The following is a 24,602-nucleotide window of genomic DNA, read 5'->3' as shown; positions in this document are numbered from 1 at the left end:
ATCACTATCTGCTACCACTTCCCCATTTGTCCTTGTCACTGATGTTCCCATTTGTTCTTTTGTTTTTCTCACACCATCTCAAACCATCTCATTGTCCCAGAGTTTACCAATATTTGCTCATCTCAACTCTCATTTGACTTCTTTTTCAACCCCTCCAACTTCCTCTTGACCTCCAGCTACTTTTACATCTCCCAATCATATATACTTCTTCCCTATAAGTATCCATACATCTCTCTTTCCTCTTTCATTATCAACTTCATTTCCTTCACTCACTATCCTTTCTCTCTCTGACCTAGGCAGTTTGGGTGTATTTTCCTTACTTTCTCTAACTACTGTATGTACATTTGCACATGCACATGGCCACATGGGTTGACATTATCCTGGTTTTAGCTAGGATTCACGAACTCTGTGAGAATGTGGTTTCCCTCATCTAAGTCCTTATTGCTTGATCCACTTATAACATATATTTATCATTATTATTACAGTATCAATATCTCCACTCTCCCTCCATCCTGCTTCACAGTCATCTTCTACCACAGCTTTAGTTATCATTCCTTGTTACCATCATACTTGCAACAATTACAAATTTAGATATAACTTACCAAAGAACTGAAAGCCTATTGCCATGCCCCCTTTTGTTTTATAGGCAATACCTGGGCGAAGACTGTATGTATCTTCTTCTGGCACTGTAAACAAAAAAGCAAGATAATATCACAAACTGGGCAGTTTAAACTATAAGTGCATTTCATTCCTCTAAGTATAAACACACACACACACATAGCAAATGGATGACAAACCAACATAGGAGAAATTACCTACAAGAGAGACATCATGGATTTATGGTAACGGCATTTGGAGCTCTAGTTCACTAGTTTGGAAGACCCTTTGCCATGGCCATCCCCTTGATTAAGTTTCCAGAGGGAATGGGCTTCATAAGTATAGACAGACAGACACTGACAGATGTGGAACAAACTTCTTAATATTCTACAAAATAGTAAACTATCTTAAAGAAAAGAGGTGTAAAATGTTTAAATCTGGACTACCAGAAAGAATTGACAATGTACCACATGGAAGGCTAATTAAGAAGAGGGAGACTCATTTGATGGATAAACGACTATTTGTGAGGAAAGGAACATAGGACGCATGTCTGAGGAGCTTCCTCCAAATGGCTTAAGGACATCAGTGGAGTGCCAAAGGGTTCTGTTCTGGGACCATTACACTTCTTGATCTATGTAAATTACTTTTTCTCTCCCCATTGGAGGCTCTAGATATGGGATGAAGTCCACATTAAGGCTGGGCCTTAACTGAAATATACAGATGTTAAGGGAAAAATAAGAGCAAAGAGAAAATATATATGAATTTTGGAGGAAGTAAAAAAAACTGTCTTTCAACATGAACCAGGTCAGTTTTTGAGAAAGACACAAGAGGGTAGAGACTTCAAAAGCTTCAAGGTGTAGGAAAAGAAAATTATCAAAATGGCCCATCCCTGAGTTTCCAATGGCCACACAGTAATCATATGATGCAATGGCTTGCCAAGTGCTGCATGATCCAGCCACACAAGCAGCCAGATCCCAAGAGCAAACACTACAGTAATATCTACAGAAAAGGGAAAGTTAACCAACATGCAGAGTAGGGCAAAAAGGTTGGACCACTTTCAACACAATTCTGTTAACTAAGGATACAGAGTTAGAATCACACCGGATGTGAGACCAGCACTCCAAAACAAGTCTTAACAATGTTCAAAGGATCGTAATATGACCATCAAACCCAGTAAATTTAATGTCATCTGAAATCAAGTTGAATTCCTTGGACACAACATGGGAAATGGAATTGAATGCTGTCAGGAAGATAAAAAAAGATTCAGGCAGCTCCAGTTTCTATCACCAGGAAGCAAGTAAACTCATTTTAAAGGCTTGGTGGGATACTAAATTGTTCTTGCAGAACAACAGGGTTACATTCCCAGAAATCTATTGTTATAGAGGAATGTCACTGTACGAGTATTGTAGGGATTATGTTCCCGACCAAAAATTTCCCCAATCTAATTCTCATGTATGATCTATCTATCTATATCTCTGACACCTCTTCCAACTGAAAATTCCTCAAGGGGGTGGCCATGGCAATAGAGTCTTCATAACTAGTGAACTTCAGTGCCACTTCTTAGCCTTTTGCACCTCAACCTTAACAGACCACTGACAGAGGGCAACTCTAGGGCAGCTTTTGCATAGGCACCTACCTAATGTTCCAACTGACTACTTCTATCCAAAGCTCCTGGCTTTATGTTCTTACCTACTACTACTACTATCTACTGCTCCTACCATTTTGCTAAAAGGCAAGGATAATCCATAGTATGATCTACAACTAAAATTGATCACCTAGCTTGAAAATAAACTGAGATACCTGGAGAAAATACATGAATGCCCAGTGAAGAAGCTGGAACATTATTCAATGCATTTCCAGAACTGTGAAACATACATGAAGTGACTACCAAAACATTTGTGATGGAAAACAAGGAGTAGCTGAAAAAAAAAATACAGGGAGTGAAACAAATGATGAGAAAGAGAAACAGCATTATCAAACAAACAAAACAAGTGTCAAACACAACATGCTAGTCCTATCATCATGGTAAAATATCATAGGTAGTCATACAGAGATAGGTACTCCCTCTCTCATGCCAAGGATCAATATCCTGATATTAAAAAGAAGCACTCAGAAGTGAGAGAACTCTTGTAATAATATATTCATCATAAACACACTCAGACAGTAATATACATGAGTCCCTCTAGGAAACCTGAAGGTTTGTAAAGAAAACACCTGTAACTGCTACATGTTCCAGATCATAAAGCAGACCATTAACATACAAGATATGATATTTACTGGAAGGTTTGCCAGAGATTTACCCCAACAACATGCATTTTGTTAGGAGGTCACTGGGTGATCAATCTAGTTCCCATAATATAACACAAAGAGTTACTGAGGTTTTCCTTGCACCAAGATGAGACGATCCTAAAAGCTCTCCACATCACCCATCATAAGTGATTTGCTAAATCTCCTCAAGTTCAATGCTCAACCCTTAACAAACCTAAATGATAAATTTTTGATGGCATGGGATCCTTACCTGTATATCTCATGGGAATTGAACTGTAATCAGTCTCTGAGAAGAAATGTTTTCTCAATGATCCCAGCATAATCAGATAAATCAGATGAGAAAGAATATACTACAAATTTTTTGCTACCTTATTCTAAAATGGTAAACAGAATATATCATGCAAACTATGAGGGAAATTTTACCTGAGCAGAACCAGAGAAGATCTCTACGTATGAATATGGTCAAGTGAAGAACACCAAATACTGCTGAGGTAAAAAGCACATGCGAAGGGCCAATAGTTGCTTGTAAGCGTACCTGGAAAAATTTTATACATAAATAAAATCAACAGCAGCATGATAAGCAAAAGCCAGTAAGGCATAAACTGATCAGTGTATGGGAAAGAAATACAGAAAAAAAGCTGGTAAGTAGTACAGTATATATCTTTACAAAGGAGATATACATACAGTAACAAACATATAATATGAACATCAACAAAGATAGATAAATACTACTGAATTAGTCCAACCCATGGATGTAATATGGACATAATCACTTTCATACTTGCTCACTTTTTCTCACGTCAGTGAGGTAGTGGCAGGAACAAACAAAAGATGCAGCATTCGCTCACATACATTCTCTAGCTGTCATGTGCAATGTACCAAAACCATAGCCCCTATCCACAACCATGCCCCATCGACTTTTCTGTGGTTTCCTCCAACTGCTTCACATGCTCTGGTTCAATCCAAAGACAGCACTTTGTCCCTTATATACATACATTACGCTCCAATTCATTTTATCCCATACACGCCTTACACCTTTCTGTGAGTTCAGGCCCCAAGCACTCAATATTTTATTCATCCATCTACCTACCTCCAATCAGTCTCTCCCTTCTTGTCCCCACCATTTCTGACACTTAAATACTCTTCCTTAACTTCTCCTCACTCATTCTTTCCATACATTCAAACCACTTAATCACAAGCTCTTCAGCTGTCTCAACCATACTCTCCTTAATATCACACCTCTCCTTTACCCTAACATTACTAACTTGATCAACCCTCCTCACTCCACATAATGTCCTCAAGCATTTCATTACCAAAGCATTTACCCTCTTCCCTATTTTCTCACCTATATCCCATGCCTCAAATCCATATTGCATTGGTGGGTCTACTATATCTTCAAAAATACCCATCTTCCCCAACCCATGTAGTTACCTCTATTTTCACATGTTCCTCAATGCTCCAGGACCTTCACCCTCTTACCCACCCTATGATTAACTTCAGCTACCATGATTCCATTTGCTCCCACATCCACTTCAAGATATCTAAAATACTCAACTTCCTCCTAAGGTTTCTCCATTCAAACTCACACTTCAATTTACCTGTCTCTCTAAAATGGTAAACCTAACAATCTTACTTTTATCCATATTTACTCTCAACTTTCTCCTTTTACACACACACACTCTCAAACTACATAAGATACCAGCATCTGTAGTTTCTCATTCAAATCTGTCATCAGCAAACAACAACTGACATCTCCCAAACCCCCCTCATCACCAAAAGGCTGCATCCTGCTCCTTTCTCCAAAGCACCATGTATTCATCTCCATCCCATCCATAACCAACTTTAACGATCATGGCGACATCTCACATCTTTGCCACAGACCCACCTTAACCTGAAACAACTCACTCTCCTTTCTTGCTACTCACACACACATGCCAGTTACCCATTTAATGACCTACCCAAAAGAAAGGATGAATAGTTGGGTGGACTGTGGACCAACTGTCATGACCAGGGTTCAAGCTAATGTGGACTCAACCTCAGGGTGACCCACAGTCAAGCCAGTCAGTTGAAGAGGGACTAGTACTTACTAAGGGTAACAAGTTATCTATTATAAATAAGGTAACTTCATCAACTTTACTCACTACTTTTACATGCAATAACACTAGATAACCTTTGGAAAAATGTATACTTTACATCTAATATACAATAATAACATACCTCCCACTCAGAACGACTACCACCAGACTCCTGTGTACCAACCACAAACATATCAGGCAAGTGGTCCATCTCTTCAGGAAGCAAAAATGCTTCAAGATTCACAGGAGGTTCCTGTTATATTAAGATAAAATATGAATTATTATAATGACCACGAAAGTAGTGCAATAATGATGGCACATCTAAAACATGTTTGAGAAAATTTAATACACTTATTCTCAATTGAAATGACTCACTGGGGTCAAAAGATATCTTACTTCCATCTATCTCTCTAAAGAAGGCATGATGTCCTTCTGTACATCAAGTTAATATACCAAAATGACACTCATGCAATCTTCCTTCTCAAGTCTAGTCAGAATGACCAATCTAAGTATGGCATTACCAAATTAAACACTCAAGTGGGGGCAGAAGATAAGTAATTTGTTAAATGCTGACTTTATATCCCACATTTTGATATATATATATATATATTCTTTTTTTTAAACTATCCGCCATTTCCCGCGTTAGCAAGGTAGCGTTAAGAACAGAGGACTGGGCCTTTGAGGGAATATCCTCACCTGGCCCCCTCTGTTCCTTCTTTTGGAAAATTAAAAAAAAAAAAAAAACGAGAGGGGAGGATTTCCAGCCCCCCGCTCCCTCCCCTTTTAGTCACCTTCTACGACACGCAGGGAATACATGGGAAGTATTCTTAATCCCCTATCCCCAAGGATAATATATATATATATATATATATATATATATATATATATATATATATATATTTATTTTATATTATACTTTGTCGCTGTCTCCCGCGTTTGCGAGGTAGCGCAAGGAAACAGACGAAAGAAATGGCCCAACCCCCCCCATACACATGTATATACATACGTCCACACACGCAAATATACATACCTACACAGCTTTCCATGGTTTACCCCAGACGCTTCACATGCCTTGATTCAATCCACTGACAGCACGTCAACCCCGGTATACCACATCGCTCCAATTCACTCTATTCCTTGCCCTCCTTTCACCCTCCTGCATGTTCAGGCCCCGATCACACAAAATCTTTTTCACTCCATCTTTCCACCTCCAATTTGGTCTCCCTCTTCTCCTGGTTCCCTCCACCTCCGACACATATATCCTCTTGGTCAATCTTTCCTCACTCATTCTCTCCATGTGCCCAAACCACTTCAAAACACCCTCTTCTGCTCTCTCAACCACGCTCTTTTTATTTCCACACATCTCTCTTACCCTTACGTTACTCACTCGATCAAACCACCTCACACCACACATTGTCCTCAAACATCTCATTTCCAGCACATCCATCCTCCTGCGCACAACTCTATCCATAGTCCACGCCTCGCAACCATACAACATTGTTGGAACCACTATTCCTTCAAACATACCCATTTTTGCTTTCCGAGATAATGTTCTCGACTTCCACACATTCTTCAAGGCTCCCAGAATTTTCGCCCCCTCCCCCACCCGATGATCCACTTCCGCTTCCATGTTTCCATCCGCTGCCAGATCCACTCCCAGATATCTAAAACACTTTACTTCCTCCAGTTTTTCTCCATTCAAACTTACCTCCCAATTGACTTGACTCTCAACCCTACTGTACCTAATAACCTTGCTCTTATTCACATTTACTCTTAACTTTCTTCTTTCACACACTTTACCAAACTCAGTCACCAGCTTCTGCAGTTTCTCACATGAATCAGCCACCAGCGCTGTATCATCAGCGAACAACAACTGACTCACTTCCCGAGCTCTCTCATCCACAACAGACTTCATACTTGCCCCTCTTTCCAAAACTCTTGCATTCACCTCCCTAACAACCCCATCCATAAACAAATTAAACAACCATGGAGACATCACACACCCCTGCCGCAAACCTACATTCACTGAGAACCAATCACTTTCCTCTCTTCCTACACGTACACATGCCTTACATCCTCGATAAAAACTTTTCACTACTTCTAACAAATTGCCTCCCACACCATATATTCTTAATACCTTCCACAGAGAATCTCTATCAACTCTATCATATGCCTTCTCCAGATCCATAAATGCTACATACAAATCCATTTGCTTTTCTAAGTATTTCTCACATACATTCTTCAAAGCAAACACCTGATCCACACATCCTCTACCACTTCTGAAACCACACTGCTCTTCCCCAATCTGATGCTCCGTACATGCCTTCACCCTCTCATTCAATACCCTCCTATATAATTTACCAGGAATACTCAACAAACTTATACCTCTGTAATTTGAACACTCACTCTTATCCCCTTTGCCTTTGTACAATGGCACTATGCACGCATTCCGCCAATCCTCAGGCACCTCACCATGAGTCATACATACATTAAATGACCTTACCAACCAGTCAATAATACAGTCACCCCCTTTTTTAATAAATTCCACTGCAATACCATCCAAACCTGCTGCCTTGCCGGCTTTCATCTTCCGCAAAGCTTTTACTACCTCTTCTCTGTTTACCAAATCATTTTCCCTAACCCTCTCACTTTGCACACCACCTCGACCAAAACACCCTATATCTGCCACTCTATCATCAAACACATTCAACAAACCTTCAAAATACTCACTCCATCTTCTCACATCACCACTACTTGTTATCACCTCCCCATTTGCGCCCTTCACTGAAGTTCCCATTTGCTCCCTTGTCTTACGCACTTTATTTACCTCCTTCCAGAACACCTTTTTATTCTCCCTAAAATTTAATGATACTCTCTAACCCCAACTCTCATTTGCCCTCTTTTTCACCTCTTGCACCTTTCTCTTGACCTCCTGTCTCTTTCTTTTATACATCTCCCACTCAATTGCATTTTTTCCCTGCAAAAATCGTCCAAATGCCTCTCTCTTCTCTTTCACTAATAATCTTACTTCTTCATCCCACCACTCACTACCCTTTCTAATCAATCCACCTCCCACTCTTCTCATGCCACAAGCATCTTTTGCACAATCCATCACTGATTCCCTAAATACATCCCATTCCTCCCCCACTCCCCTTACTTCCATTGTTCTCACCTTTTTCCATTCTGTACTCAGTCTCTCCTGGTACTTCCTCACACAAGTCTCCTTCCCAAGCTCACTTACTCTCACCACCCTCTTCACCCCAACATTCACTCTTCTTTTCTGAAAACCCATACAAATCTTCACCTTAGCCTCCACAAGATAATGATCAGACATCCCTCCAGTTGCACCTCTCAGCACATTAACATCCAAAAGTCTCTCTTTCGCGCGCCTGTCAATTAACACGTAATCCGATAATGCTCTCTGGCCATCTCTCCTACTTACATACGTATACTTATGTATATCTCGCTTTTTAAACCAGGTATTCCCAATCACCAGTCCTTTTTCAGCACATAAATGTACAAGCTCTTCATTTCCATTTACAACACTGAACACCCCATGTATACTAATTATTCCCTCAACTGCCACATTACTCACCTTTGCATTCAAATCACCCATCACTATAACCCGGTCTCGTGCATCAAAACCACTAACACACTCATTCAGCTGCTCCCAAAACACTTGCCTCTCATGATCTTTCTTCTCATGCCCAGGTGCATATGCACCAATAATCACCCATCTCTCTCCATCAACTTTCAGTTTTACCCATATTAATCGAGAATTTACTTTCTTACATTCTATCACATACTCCCACAACTCCTGTTTCAGGAGTAGTGCTACTCCTTCCCTTGCTCTTGCCCTCTCACTAACCCATGACTTAACCATTCAAACTTACTTCACAAAAAGTTTTTATGTAAATCTAAAGGATAGTAAAAGGGGAATTGACTTCTACTTACATGTGTTGTAAGAGACAGAAAATGGATGGGAGTTGGGGTCTGGAAACCCTCCTCTCTTTGCTTTATCACTTATCAACAATAGGTAGGCAGAAGTTGGTAGGTAGACAGTGACCAGAGAGGTACATTAACAGTACTACCATCTTGGGTATTGGGAGGGTTAGTGACGGCTGCGTAGTGTGCCAGCTCTTAAGTGGTTGTCAAGTTGCACTCCTCTGACCCAGATAACTGTTTTTTCTTTCTTCCTCACCCATATGTGGACTACTGACATTCTGTCAACAAGCATGCAATCTCCCCTTGTCATACATAACACTTGACAACACTTAACTGGCACAACTCATTCTTCGTAACTCTAGATTTTCTTATGGTGAGAACTTTGCACTAGCCCTGCCTTGTGGCAGAATGGTAGGAGCAGTAAATAGAAGTAGTAGGTAGGAACATTTAGGCAGGAGCATTAGATAGAAGAAGTAGGTTAAGTATGATAAATAAAAAAGTTTGAATGGAGAAAAACTGGAGGAAGTGAAGTGCTTTTGATATCTGGGAGTGGATTTGGCAGCAGATAGAACCATGGAACCGGAAGTAAGTCACAAGGTGGGGGAGGGAGTGAAAATTATGAGAGCGTTGAAGAATGTGTGGAAGGCGAGAACGTTATCTCGAAGAGCAAAAATGGTTATGTTTGAAGGAATAGTAGTTCCAATGATGTTATATGGTTGCGAGGCGTGGGCTATAGATAGAGTTGTGCGGAGAAGGGTGGATGTGTTGGAAATGAGATGTTTGAGGACAATATGTGGTGTAAGGTGTTTTGATCGAATAAGTAATGAAAGGGTAAAAGAGATGTGTGGTAATAAAAAGAGAGGGGTTGAGAGAGCAGAAGGGGGTGTATTGAGATGATTTGGTCACATGGAGAGAATGAGTGAGGAAAGACTGACAGAGGATGTGTGTGTCAGAGGTGGAGTGAACGAGAAGTGGGAGACCAAATTGGAGATGGTAGGATGGAGTGAAAAAGATTTTGAATGATTAGGGCCTGAACATACAGGAGGGAGAAAGGCGTGCAAAGAGTAGAGTGAATTGGAATAATGTGGTATACCAGGGTCAAAATGCTGTCAATGGATTGAACCAGGGCACGTGAAGCATCTGGGGTAAACCATGGAAAGTTTTGTGGGGCCTGGATGTGGAAAGGGAGCTGTGGTTTTGGTGCATTACATGTGACAGAGAATGAGTGTGAACGAATGTGGCCTTTGTTGTCTTTTCCTAGTGCTACCTTGCAAGCACGCGGGGGGAAGGGGGTACCATTTCATGTGTGGCGCGGCGGCGACGGGAATGGATGAAGGTAGCAAGTATGAATATGTATATATGTATATGTCTGTGTATGAATATGTATGGATACGTTGAAATGTATAGGTATGTATATGTGTGTGTGTGTGTGTGTGTGTGGGCGTGTATGTACATACATGTGTATGTGGGTGGGTTGGGCCATTCTTTTGTCTGTTTCCTTGCGCTATGTTGCTAGTGTGGGAGACAGCGACAAAGTATAATAAATATATAAGAATATATAAAATGTTTTGGTCATTAAAAATGAGGCTTTAAGTTATAATATATTATGAGCAGATATTGTGAAATGGCACAACTTATTTCATCATTTTTCTTTTTTGTTTTCAGATGATCTAGTTGCTGGTTGGGACCACATCCATTACAGATCAGTGTTAATTCTAAATACAATTGTCTTGTATATATCTTGACCCTTTTATGGTCACCCATAATGAGTCAAAAAGCTAAAATCCCTTAACAGCATCCAAAAGTCTTTCAGGCACACTATACACATTTACAACTTACCAGGGAGCTTTTCTATTAATTTTTTCAAGTGCCTTTTCTAAACTTATGGATAATGCTAATGTTTTCTTCTTCCCAGAACTTTCTCCACTACCTGCTCAAGTGAAAGAACCTGATGAAAAAATTTTCACTACTCTCTCCAATTTGTTCTTTTCCTACAAGGGTTAAATACAAGTAATCTTTTTGATAAGATCAATTACAATCCTACCATATATCTTGCCAGCTCAGCTAATATGACTTGTTCTTTTACAATCACTTTTACTTCATGTAACTTTAAACAGTGGAAATATATCTGTCTTTGTCCAGTCATTAGGAACATGAAAACATTTCTATGCTAATTTACATACTTTCCAAATTGTTTCAATTCCAGTTTCATTACCAATTCTCACCTGCAACTTCTTCTGAACCCCCAGCTTTTCTATTCCTTTGAAACACTATTGTTCATCACCTGCTTTCTAAGGTTTTCTTCTCTCTTATACTTATTCCAGTTCCTTAGCTCAAATTTTACAGCAATGTTTCTTTTACCATCATCTCCAATCAGTTCTTTAAAGTATTCTTGTCCACTTCTCAATCAGTGTTCCTTATCACATACATCCTCCCAGACTGTCTCACTTACTACATCACCTTTTACACATGTTTTCTGCAAGTATGCTCTTCCTTCCAAAACAGCTTGTTATTACTCTTAACATGTAAATATGCAATAACAAAATCACAAACATCTCAAAGAGCAATGATGGCTAACACAAACATATCATTCAGTTATCATTTGATGGCAAAATCTTTCATACTAGCCTATGCTTATCCCCACCTTGCCATTCATGTTCCAAGTAGCAATAAAGATGTTAATAGTTCGTGCAGGGAAGTAGCGGTCTAACTCAGAAGCCCCAAGCAGGCTACTCAGCCCTCCAAAAAGATAGTTCCTGAGGAAAATTATTTTGAAGTAAAAAAGTGATAAGTAACGATAAAATTTTGAAGCCTTACATTATTTGAAAAGATTAAATACCAAGGCAAAAAATTATTAGATTAAGTCCAATATCCTGTAAGAAGGAAATAAATTGTTTGTTATTAGCTTATTCTGAAAAATAAACAGGTGTATTCAACTTAAAAATGTTTTAAGCTGGCATGATGTGCAAAAGAAGGCACTGCATGTCATTTAAAAAAGAATGTTAATTCTGTTAGAGTGGCATCTGGCTGAAATAGAGGGTCAAATAAACAGAATCAGAAGGTTCCAGTTTTCTACTTATCAAGTACTGCTGTAGCATGAAGTTTGGCCATGCTACACTTACCGGCCTCCAGAAAGAGACATCTAAGGAGAGGAAAACAAGATGATTATACAAAAAACAAATAATTCAAATTTGTGCAAATCCATATGAACCAATGTCTACTCTAGACATCAACAGACTTCCTAAACCTATGACTAACAAAACTGATCATGTTGAAGCTCTATAGTGCTTTTTCACTCGACTTAACAATGTCATTAGCACTTTCTCAGCTTCAAAGAGGGTTCAGTACAAGAATATGAGTCTGGGATACTTTGGGTGCTTTTGTCTGTGTGATTTATGAATACAAGAAGGAATTATAATTTCCTAAAGACATGTTGATAATGGTATTTACTCTGGAAACTCTTCAGCTTACTAGATTCACATTAATAAAACTAGCGAGCTATGATATCAGTGATCTCAGAAACATCCAGTAGTTACCATTTCTACCTAATAAGCAAACAGGGATGAACATGGGAGGAAATACCATGATCTAGGGGTTAAACAGTCACAGTCATTTAAACCAGTTGGATAACGGACATAACCCTAAACCCACAAACTGTCAATGTGCCATATACAGCATGGGACACCTTGCCAATTGACTGTAAATGTGCAGTATGCAGTCTGAAGCATTTAAAAATCTAGGGCATGGTAAACATCAGAATAATGTGTGAGAAAGCAAATACTGGCAACTCAGGCAATGTTTCCACAACCTTTGCCAGTATGTAATCTACAGAGCTAGTCAGTTACTACTGAAATCCTGTGGGATAAAGTACATCATTTTTGCACTGTCTATGCAGCAAAGAAAATATATATAAATTCATGTCTAGCTAGTTAACAGACCTTTATGAAGTGTTGATACATAAGCTATTTCAAAATTTCTTACCCTACTTGCATCTTGGTTTTATCCCATCACAAAACATTACTAGCTTTGCTTCTGACATGTTCTTTTTATGGAAGGTAGCTAGTGTTCAGTTCTCCTCAAGCTGTTTTATTGCCTTACATATGTTGACCTTTGATAATCTAATATCTTTCATGGCACTATCATAACAGTAAAATATCTTTAAATTTTCACGTTTTTGGCATATGTTATGCCAATGTATTAATGCACACCTTATCATTCTGTTTCTTCCTTACTGAGATACTTTTAGTTCAATCACACTGTTCTCCATAACTTTAATTTGTTGTCTAGCATAGATTTTTTTTCATCTTTTCTCTCTTTTCTGGGCTGTAGATTCAAACTCTTTCCAACCTCTCATGGTAAATTCTATGCTCCATTTTACTATGGTGTTTCTGAATTCTCTCTTGCTTAATCACTTTCACTTATCTGGTTTGGAAAGTGACCATACAGTGCAGCAGCACTATGTTGTTTTGCTCCTTATGGGCACACTGATCTTTTCATCAAGAGCCCTCTGTCTCTGCAGGATAAGTTCTTATCATCATATCATCCTATACTATCTGATCTGTGTGCTCACTGAAACAAGTTTCTTGTTCATCATGACTCCTACATCTTTCAGGAAACCTAATTTTCCACTTTTCCCCCCAATGGACCTTTGTATGGTGTCAGTGTTTCATTGTTAATTATTGCACAGCTTATAAAATTTCATGGATTACGATAGGATTAGTAGTGTAACAGAGGCTGAAGGTTGACACTTCAGTGGATGATAGAGCAGGGCACTTAAAAGAAGATTTAGCAATAAAACATGACTAGAAAAAAGCAGCACCTAAGGAAGCAGTAGGAAATGCACAGATGCTTTTAAAAGTAATGGACAAGAACAAAACAGCGTGTTACTGACCAACATAATTTGAATTGGAAAAATGCCAACTGTTTGATGTCTTATACTACTTGGAGACTGTTAAGTGGGAATGGTATCCTATTTCAAATTTTCTATATACCATTCTTCATGTTCTTGCATATACAAAACTATCAATGCAAAATTTTCATTGTTTTACAAAATATATTACGTTTTTCCCTTTCTACATCCAGGCCCCACAGAACTTTTCATGGTTTACCCCAGACACTTCACATGCCCTGGTTCAATCCATTGACAGCACATTGACACTGGTATACCACATCTTTCCAATTCACTCTCCTCCTTACACGCCTTTCACTCTCCTGCATGTTCAGGCCCCAGTCACTCAAAATCTTTTTCACTCCATCTTTCCACCTCCAATTTAGTCTCCCACTTCTCCTCGTTCCCTCCACCTCTGACACATATATCCTTTTTGTCAATCTTTCCTCACTCATTCTCTCCATGTGACCAAACCATTTCAAAACACTTTCTTCTGCTCTCTTAACCACACTCTTTTTATTACCACACATCTCTCTTACCCTTTTGCTACTTACTCGATCAAACCACCTCACACCACATATTGTCCTCAAACATCTTATTTCCAGCACATCCACCTTCTTCTGCACAACTCTATCTATAGCCCACACCTCGCAACCATATATCATTGTTGGAACCACTATTCCTTCAAACATACCCATTTTTGCTTTCCATGATAACGTTCTCGACTTCCACACATTTTTCAACCCTCCCAGAACTTTCGCCCCTCCCCCATCCTATGATTCACTTCCGCTTCCATGGTTCCATCTGCTGCCAAATCCACTCCCAGATATCTAAAACAATTCACTTCCTCCACTTTTTCTCCATTCAAACTTACCTCCCAATTGACTTGACCCTCAACCCTACTGTACCTAATAACCTTGCTCTTATTCACATTTACTCTCAGCTTCCTTCTTTCACACACTTTACCAAACTCAGTCACCACCCTCTGCAGTTTCTCACATGAATCAGCCACCAGCACTGTATCATCAGCAAACAACAATTGACTCACTTCCCAAGCTTTCTCATCCACAACAGACTTCATACTTGCCCCTCTTTCCAAAACTCTTGCATTCAACTCCCTAACAACCCCATCCATAAACAAATTAAACAACCATGGAGACATCACACACCCCTGCCGCAAACCAACATTCACTGAGGAACAATCACTTTCCTCTCTTCCTACACGCACACATACCTTACATACTCGATAAAAACTTTTCACTGCTTCTAACAACTTGCCTCCCACACCATATATTCTTAATACCTTCCACAGAGAATCTCTATCAACTCTATCATATGCCTTCTCCAGATCCATAAATGCTACATACAAATCCATTTGCTCTTCTAAGCATTTCTCACATACATTCTTCACAGCAAAAACCTGATCCACACATCCTCTACCACTTCTGAAACCACACTGCTCTTCCCCAATCTGATGCTCCGTACATGCCTTCACCCTCTCAATCAATACCCTCCCATATAATTTCCCAGAAATACTCAACAAACTTTTCTTCTTTCTTTCTTTCAAACTATTCGCCATTTCCCGCATCAGCGAGGTAGCGTTAAGAACAGAGGACTGGGCCTTTGAGGGAATACCCTCACCTGGCCCAATTCTCTGTTCCTTCTTTTGGAAAATTAAAAAAAAATGAGAGGGGAGGATTTCCAGCCCCCCGCTCCCTCCCCTTTTAGTCGCCTTCTACGACACGCAGGGAATACGTGGGAAGTATTCTTTCTCCCCTATCCCCAGGGATAACTCAACAAACTTATACCTCTGTAATTTGAGCACTCACTTTAATCCCCTTTGCCTTTGTACAATGGCACTATGCAAGCATTCCGCCAGTCCTCAGGCACCTCACCATGAGACATATATACATTAAATAACCTTACCAACCAGTCAACAATACAGTCACCCCCTTTTTTAATAAATTCCACTGCAATACCATCCAAACCCGCTGCCTTGCCGGCTTTCATCTTCTGCAAAGCTTTTACTACCTCTTCTCTGTTTACTAAATCATTCTCCCTAACCCTAATATTATGATAAGTATGATATGGTGAACATCTTCCTCATCTGTTTGTTTAATCAGCTCATTTTACTGTTCAACTTTTATTTATTACTGCATGAATGCGAGTTGTTTGACAGGCTTTCAGACAAACGTAAAATAAATATGTATTCTTTTCAAAAATATGGGCATTGAGAGAGAGGTTCATCATCTAGCTGCTACCTCCCTTCCCCTTGTTTGTTTACTGATGTACTACTGGGTATACTTATGTGAAAAGTTCATTCAACTAACAGTATTTTTGACAAAAAAGTATTAATCATTATAGTCACAAAAATTACAAAAGAATTTTTGTTAAAAGGGGAACTTTGGCCTTGGGTGGTAATGGCTATATATATTTGTTTAGACATATGGAAAGGATGAGAGAGGAAAGGATGACTAAGACAGTACACATGTCAGATGTGGAACGAATAAGGAAAAGGGGGTCACCAAGGACAAAGTGGATGGATGGAATGAAAGATGCACTGAAGGCTCTGGTGCTAAACATGCAGGAGGATGTAAGGCATGCAAGCTATAAAGCAAAAATTGGAGTATGTGACTTACAAGGGGTGATATGCAGTCACTGGGCTGAACCAAGGGATAAGAAGTTGTCATGGGAAACTATGGAAAGGTCTGTGGAGCCTGACTGTGGATAAGGGACTCTGGTCTTGGTGCATTATACGTGACAACTAAAGAGTGAATGTGAGCGAAAGTCACTATTCTTCTCCTGTTCCTGATGTTACCCAACTGGTGCGGAAATGGTGAGCAAATACATACATTTGTCTACATTGAATTTGCTTATTCTGGCCTTTTCTAGGAACACGCTTATACTCAAAAACATGTAAAAACTGTGATACCTCGAAAACCTTTACATATATTTTGCAGACTCTAACTAATCTTCATTTATCCCTCAATAACAGTGCACCACACTGTAGTTTGACTGACAGTGCTGAAAGATTAGCGTGAATGAACAGTATGGGTGAAACCAGTTTTTCTTCACAAAGTTCTTTCACTATACTACATCAAATACCTACCCATAACTGTAATCCTAAGGCCATTTCACTCACCAAAAGTATCAAATTATCTTTAAGTAGTTTCCAAGTTATTCTATCATGATCACGCATAATCTTAGTGTAACCCAGTAATATGGGGTACCACAGGAAAGCAGTCATAGTGCCCATGAGATACAGATTTATGCCTATAGACATTCAGAGCCACAAGGGTTGTTCCTTAAAATATGCATGAGGCCAGATAATTTATCAAATTAGAAATCATCTGTCTACCTAATCTTTCCTGATCATGAGGCAGCCACCTTATCAAGATAAAAGACACTACTACAGATTCTACCTACTTCTGAAATAATGATTGACAATAATTACTGCAGTTTAAGACATAACTTACTTTTTCTTGGCATCTATTGGTGATATCACTGGCAATCCATAAGAAGCTCCAATGTTGTTCAGTTCATCTAGAGAGGCTGAACGGCAGGCTTGGAGTGGAGATTCTGGCATGTTATGACCCTACAAATTCAGCAATATATCAAAGAGGTTGAATATACACAGGAAAGAGTATAAAGAGGTATGTGACATGTGGTAAAAATCTATGGACATCTTTGTTTGCACAAGTGGGTGGAAGGCAGCAGCCAAATGGCAAGACTCCCTCTTGTCTATACATATGAAAAGAAAAAATAACTAATTTACACTTGTCTAAAAGCCTGATGGGAAACAAAGAAAAAATTTGTATAAAATAAAAATCGAAATGTAAAATGAAAAAAATCTTTTCTTAGTAGAAATTCAATGCATTTACTTTCTTCTTGGTCCTGCAGAAAAATAAAAAGCTAAACTGTAAATAGGCAAAGACAGTTCACGTATGTTTGGGAAATCACTTGGATTGAATGCCGAAGCTCATATGGGATGGAAAGAGTACGTACTTCAAAAACCTGAAAAAGGATTATAAGAGACAGATATCAGTGTTCTAGGATTACAGGTTAAAGGAAAGATGATGTTACAAAGGAGATTACAGGTCAGAGGACTGGAGATGTCACAAAAGACAAACAATCAGTAAAGCAAACAAATTGGAAATGGTCAGGTTGCTGATAGCAAAGAGTGCTGCATGAGATAGCAAGAAATGGCAAAGATGCACATAATGGACTTAAAGAATGTGTATGAAACATGGAAAATTGGTTATGTGCTTGATAACTGAACAAAAACAGTTAATGTTCTACCAGACAGGTAGGAGCTGGAAGGCATCCACATACCAGGGAGTGACATTACTAGTACTACCTGCCTGGGTATCAGGAAGGTTAGAGATAAATGCAATCCTAAAACTCTCCAAAACACCTAACTCCTCCTCCTCTTGTGTTCAATAACCAAACTTTTTGAAAAACTGATCCACAATGGAATCAAGCAAAACATCTCACTCTTACCAGCATAACATGGCTTTAGATCTAATTACTCCATTGCCACACTAGACCCAGGTTTCACACATCCTGAATGGCTTTACCTAACCAAACCCCTGCAGCACAATATTAGCAGTAACAGTCATCAACACAGCATCTGATATTGTCCTCTAACACAATGTCACACAAAAGATATTTGACAACATCCTCCACAACAATGACAAAACGTGTTTGCCAAATTCTATATAGCACCAAGCCAGTCAATTACAAGAGCTTCACCTATATAACCCTTAAGCTCTATAATAATGCTCCTCAAGAAGCAGCTCTTTCTTCAGCCCTCTCCATTCTCTTCCTACTTAACCTTTTATATCCTCCTGCAGACAAAAGTGTGAAAATCATCTTATATGATGACAACTTTATAATCACAGAGCAGCACCCTATCACCAACATAGCAACAACAAACATGCAACACATCACACAACTGAAACAGTATCCCACCTAGTACATAATGTCTGCATCGCCATTGGAGTCTTCAGTCACACTCTTCACCCCAACAAGACATGAATCCAACTTGCACCCTCCAATTACCCTGAATGAGCAAATGTTCCCACTCAGCAAAACTCGAATAATTCAGGGAAACACATAAGAGACACATCCCATTCACCACTCATACCACAAACATCAACAATCAAATAAACAAACTGCCAGTAGAAACTGCCAGTAGAACACTAACTGGTACAAAACTGTACCAAAAAAGAACCCCTGAATATCCTCATCTTTAACTGTGCCTCACCTGCCTGGTCATCCACCCTGTCAAAAGCAAATATAACAAAGCTACAAAACACTCAAAACAAAGCACTCAGAACAATCATTGACGGCATAGCAATCACAAACACTCAACAACTAGATGACAAAACAAAGGTCCTCCCAACATAATCCCACCTCAGTATGCTATGCATCCAATTCTTTGCAGCAGCACAAGACCCTTCCCATCCATACCACTCTAACCACCCAACAGAAATAAAAAGCTTACCCCTGCATCACACTTCAACCTGTATTTACAAATCCTCCCATCCTAAGCAAACACAATACTGCCCTATCAAATACTCAACAATGTAACCCACCTGCCCTCTCAACAGTCTTAAACACTACTCCATCAGACATACACCCATCTGAAACCACGCTCCCATGACATAATTAAACACGGTAGGCTTCGTGACTGACTAAAGTGAGATAATACATCACTAACAAACATTCACCAAATTATAATTAATACATCCAACATTATCCTTAAGTACTGAGAAAAATAAACATCCACATATTTTCTATAAGCCTTAAAAGGCAATTAACAGGGCAACAGATGGGCTGAAAATTCTACTCTCTAGTATCATTAATTTCTAAAGGAAGGAACAGAGGAAGGATCTAAGCACATATTTTTCCTTTGGGACTCAGTCATCTGCTCTTGGCACTACCTCACTAAAGTGAGAAACAGTGAACAGTTATGAAAATATTCAGCATCACTATAAAAAATAACATTACAAACTAGCTCATGGAGTTGGCAAAGTTAACAGTAAAAAAGCTTAGCCTGAACCCAGGCACTTGTAGGAAACCTCACCAGATGGCAACTTCTGATAAACTTAGGACTTTGATAGCAAAGTGGCAATGCTTCAGTGACATGACATTATCATAACCAGTTATACAAAAAAGTCATGATTCAACATCATTTGCAGACAGACTTTTGTCTATCCACAAAACATTTGAGGGTAACCCAGTGCTTGAAAGCAAAATGCATGAATGAGGTCATGCAAGAGAGGGAGTTTGCTTGAAATATATAGTCAGTTACATGATAATAGCAGCAAAATGCCATTCAAATTAACAAACATTTCAAGACAACATGCTTTCTTCAACAAATTACGTAAATGTGAAGGATTACAGTAAACTTTTACTAGCGTTATGATCATGCAAAAATAAAAAAAAAAGTTGCTCAATTTCATTATCCTGTATATTCAATGGACATTAATTATGTTTACTCCATGAAAAATGTGCCAACAGTTAAAATTGTAATCTAATGGATTAAAAATTGAGTGCTGCCATAAACACCATAAAAGATTACACAAAAAAGCCTTGAAATCCAATAACCCATAATTTGGAAGAAAATGCACATCATCGACTCCTTCATCCACACAAATTACCTACCAGATTTGATTGAAGACAAGATGCATCGTAACAGGGGAGGTCATCCTCATTTATGAAGTTGTCTGGAGATGTACTTGCATGCTTTAAACCTCCAGAACCACTGCTGCTCTTGGGAATGTTGGTGCTTCTCTGACTAATCTCCCCTCTTACTCTCTTTTCGTCTTTAGATTCAAGTGCTACGTGTTTATTTTCACTACTCCTGGAACTACCAACATCCAAAGATTCACTATGTAAACTTAAAGCTTTGTTACTACCACTGGATATTTGGAGTTTAGTCCTTGAGGGGTAAGAAGCACAAAATCCATTCTCTAATACATTAGCATTAAGTTGACTAAAAGGACAATATTTTGGACAAGACACATTTGATGAATGTATTCCACAGTCAAGGTCTGACCTACAATTAGAAACTCTGTCACCATGGGATGCACACATATTAAGGGAATCCATGCATGACTTTTTATTTTCTTTGATTATCTCTCTAAATGCTGGCTGTCTGGCAAGCTTGGGAGACTGAGTGCGCACAACATCGGTTCTAGTGTTTGTAGCAATGAGAGGTGTGAGGGGAGCACTAATGTTTACCTCTGATTCTGGCAGATGTATGGATGGCGATTTAAGCGGAGACTTGGAACTGCACTCAGCCAACCCTTCACTCTGTCGTACATCACAAAAGATGATAAAAAATTACATCAATTGCATCTACACATCCAAATGAAATGGTCATGTCTCTATTTCACACTACAAAAGTAAATAATCTTAGGAAAATAATATAGTTGAATGACATCACTGAAATAAACTACAACACTATCCTCTATTTTGCATCAGTTACAAATGTAAAGAATGAAAATGTAAATACCCCTTTACTCTATAAATCATAAATATATACAGGTTGTGCCTCTTTAATCCAGCAACCCTGGGACCTGGCCATTGCAGGACCACAGAAAATGCCGGAAACCAGAAATTGACCCCTTTAAAAGCCCTCCGGTGAACACACCCACCAATTACCACCAGCTCGGTTTTATATGCTTCTCCAGCACTGCTGCAGCCAAGAATTGTTACCCTATCTTTGGAATCCTTACCCTCAGATGGAGACTACTCATTATCTTGGGCAAGGGTTTTTCATGGCATATGATGCCAATACAGGGAAGATTTACCAGCATTATACATTTGTTTTGGGGCTCTAAGAAACCAACAAGACTTAATTAGATTGGCTGCAGTGTAAACAGACTTTGGCACCTTAGTGCTGCTAACAGCATCACCCTGGTGGAAGATCTACAAACTAATGGTGGTAGATTCGAAACGTGCTGGACCACAGAACGCCAGATTAGAGAGATACAACCTGTACTGTATAATAAATATTCAAAGCACAAACAGCACATCTTGACTTTAACTATATAACAAATAAATATGCCAAGCAACTTCCTGTATGAAAAAAAAAAAAGAAAAACAGACACAGCTATTCAAAAGTGTTTCATAAGTATCAGTTGCAGGAAAGTATGAATTCCTTCAGAGTGAGTTCTTCAACAAGAGTGTATTCCAAATGATAAAACCTTGCCAAAGGTGCTTTTCACTCATGGTGTAACCTCGAACAGGAAGAGTCAGCATCATAAGTTTAAGTCTTAGTTAGCTTTTCATCCCACACTGACTTGGAGAAATCACTAACATACTTAATGGCTGCCTCCTACCTGAGACCAGTATCTCACTTCTTGCAAATGCCACACTGTAACTTTAGTTCATGCAAACATCCAGTAGAGAATTCACAAGCCTCATGCATCTTTAACATCAGATGAAACTACTCAGCACATTTTCACTGTGCCATTCACACAAGAGCTGAAGTATTGCTGAACTCTGCTTGCTTGTGGTTATGCCGTGGGTGAAAAGTCACCCACAGTAAGGCTGTATCATCAACCACTGATGAATGACAAAAATTTCATGAAGAAACTTCTCACTGAAAAGGAGTGTATTATTTCCCAGCTACTGAAAAAAGTACAGCCTTCAAGCAGTAGGAGCACCTGCGCAGATAGGTGTCCTAGTATTGTATAACAATAATAAGTACATAAGTTGACTCACACTGGTCAATTTTGTCCTACACAATAACTTATGCTTAACAATGCCCTTATTACTGGCACTTCCAGCACAGAACTTCTGCATGTTTTCACATTAATCCTTTAAGTCATAAATTGTTGAAGTTACAACAAAATGGTCACACAAGATATGCACTAACATGCCCTTCTATAACTTTTACAGAATTACCACTTACTACTGAATCACAAGCATGATGTGCTTTCTTGTCACACTAATAACACTACTAAACTAATCACTGTATTTTGGACACTTGTTAGACACCACTGTATAGGCAAAATGCATGGAAATATGAAGGGATTGCTAACAGACATGACTACCTGAAGTTCAAAAAAGATCAAACTATGGTCTGTGGGGATGTGCAGATGCCTTGGCAGTGCTCAAACAACAGAGCTGCAGCTTCCATTAGCATGAGTGACATTTCACTGAGCATCATGGGAACCTGAGGGCTGATTGAGTAAATAAGAACAAAAAGTAGTGTTTTATTTTCCCATTTCTTTTTATACACAATTGCTTCTCCAGCCTTAACAAGCTAACATCAGGAACATACTAATAAAGGCCTCCTGTGGTGTAGCAGGTACTGTTCCTGACCTTGACGCATTCACGGGCCACCCAGGGTCGAGCACATAGGTTCAAATTCTGGTTACAGCAGTCAGTCCAGAGTCAACTCAGCTGTTCATCCACTCCTAAGGGTTGGTCGATAAAATGGGTACCTGACTCAGGGTAGGGCAGTAATAAAAAGTGTGGTTGAGAGAGCAGAAGAGGGTGTATTGAAATGATTTGGTCACATGGAGATAATAGGTGAGGAAAGATTGACAAAGAGGATATATGTGTCAGATGGGGAAAGAACGAGAAGTGGGAGACCAAGTTAGAGGTGGAAGAATAGAGTGAAAAAGATTTTGAGCGATCAGGGCCTGAACATACAGGAGGGTGAAAGGCTTGCAAGGAATAGAATGAATTGGAACAATGTGGCATACTGGGGTCGACGTGCTATCAGTGAATTGAACCAGGGCATGTGAAGCATGTGGGGTAAACCATAGAAAGGTCTGTGGGGACTGGATGTGGAAAGGGAGCTGTGGTTTCAGTGCATTACACATGACAGCTAGAGATTGTGTGAATACATCTCAATGTATAAATATATATACATACTCAGACATATACATATATACACATGTACATAATTCATACTGTCTGCCCTTATTCATTCCCGTCGCCTCCCTGCCACACATGAAATGACAACCCTTCCCCCCGCATGTGTGCGAGGTAGTGCTAGGAAAAGACAACAAAGGCCACATTCGTTCACACTCAGTCTCTAGCTGTCATGTATAATGCAACGAAACCACAGCTCCCTTTCCACAACCAGGCCCCACAAAACTTTCCATGGTTTACCCCAGACGCTTCACATGTCCTAATTCAATCCAGTGACTGCACGTCGACCCCAGTGTACCACATTGTTCCAATTCACTCTATTCCTTGCACGTCTTTCACCCTCCTGCATGTTCAGGCCCTGATCACTCAACATCTTTTTCACTCCATCTTTCCACCTCCAATTTGGTCTCACACTTCTCGTTCCCTCCACCTCTGACACATATATCCTCTTTGTCAATCTTTCCTCACTCACTCTCTCCACGTGACCAAACAATTTCAAAACACCCTCTTCTGCTCTCTCAACCACACTCTTTTTATTACCACACATCTCTCTTACCCTTTTGCTACTTACTCGATCAAACCACCTCACACCACATATTGTCCTCAAACATCTAATTTCCAGCACATTCACCCTCCTCTGCACAACTCCATCTATAGCCAACGCCCCGCAACCATATAACATTGTTGGAACCACTATTCCTCCAAACATACCCATTTTTGCTTTACAAGATAACGCTCTTGACTTCCACACATTTTTCAACTCTCCCAAAACTTTCACCCCCTCCCCAACCCTATGATTCATTTCCGCTTCCATGGTTCCATCTGCTGCCAAGTCAACTCCCAGATATCTAAAACACTTCACTTCCTCCAATTTTTCTCCATTCAAACTTACCTCTCAATTGACTTGTCCCTCAACCCTAATGTACCTAATA

At 39.4% G+C, this 24,602-nt stretch overlaps 1 protein-coding gene across 10 annotated transcripts in view; it reads right to left on the bottom strand.

Moving 5' to 3' along the window:
• The window catches only part of INPP5E (Inositol-3-phosphate synthase), a 91,290-nt gene that overhangs the window by 55,027 nt on the left and 11,661 nt on the right, over nt 1–24,602 (bottom strand). For 7 of the 10 annotated variants that reach the window (XM_071658498.1, XM_071658499.1, XM_071658494.1 and 4 more), the window contains exons 4-9: nt 20,443–21,093; nt 17,250–17,368; nt 11,530–11,641; nt 5,083–5,193; nt 3,289–3,400; nt 603–686 (exon numbers count right to left, since the gene is read on the bottom strand). In XM_071658498.1, the coding sequence (XP_071514599.1) occupies nt 603–686; nt 3,289–3,400; nt 5,083–5,193; nt 11,530–11,641; nt 17,250–17,368; nt 20,443–21,093 (1,189 nt within the window). The remainder of the gene's footprint in view (nt 1–602; nt 687–3,288; nt 3,401–5,082; nt 5,194–11,529; nt 11,642–17,249; nt 17,369–20,442; nt 21,094–24,602) is intronic. The other 3 variants (XM_071658501.1, XM_071658503.1, XM_071658502.1) reach the window with 1 other exon arrangement.

This window comes from Panulirus ornatus, chromosome 66 (genome assembly GCF_036320965.1).
Source record: "Panulirus ornatus isolate Po-2019 chromosome 66, ASM3632096v1, whole genome shotgun sequence".
NCBI lineage: Eukaryota > Metazoa > Arthropoda > Malacostraca > Decapoda > Palinuridae > Panulirus > Panulirus ornatus.
The sequence above is the reverse complement of the archived record's forward strand: the minus strand, read 5'-3'. Positions and strand labels throughout refer to the sequence as shown.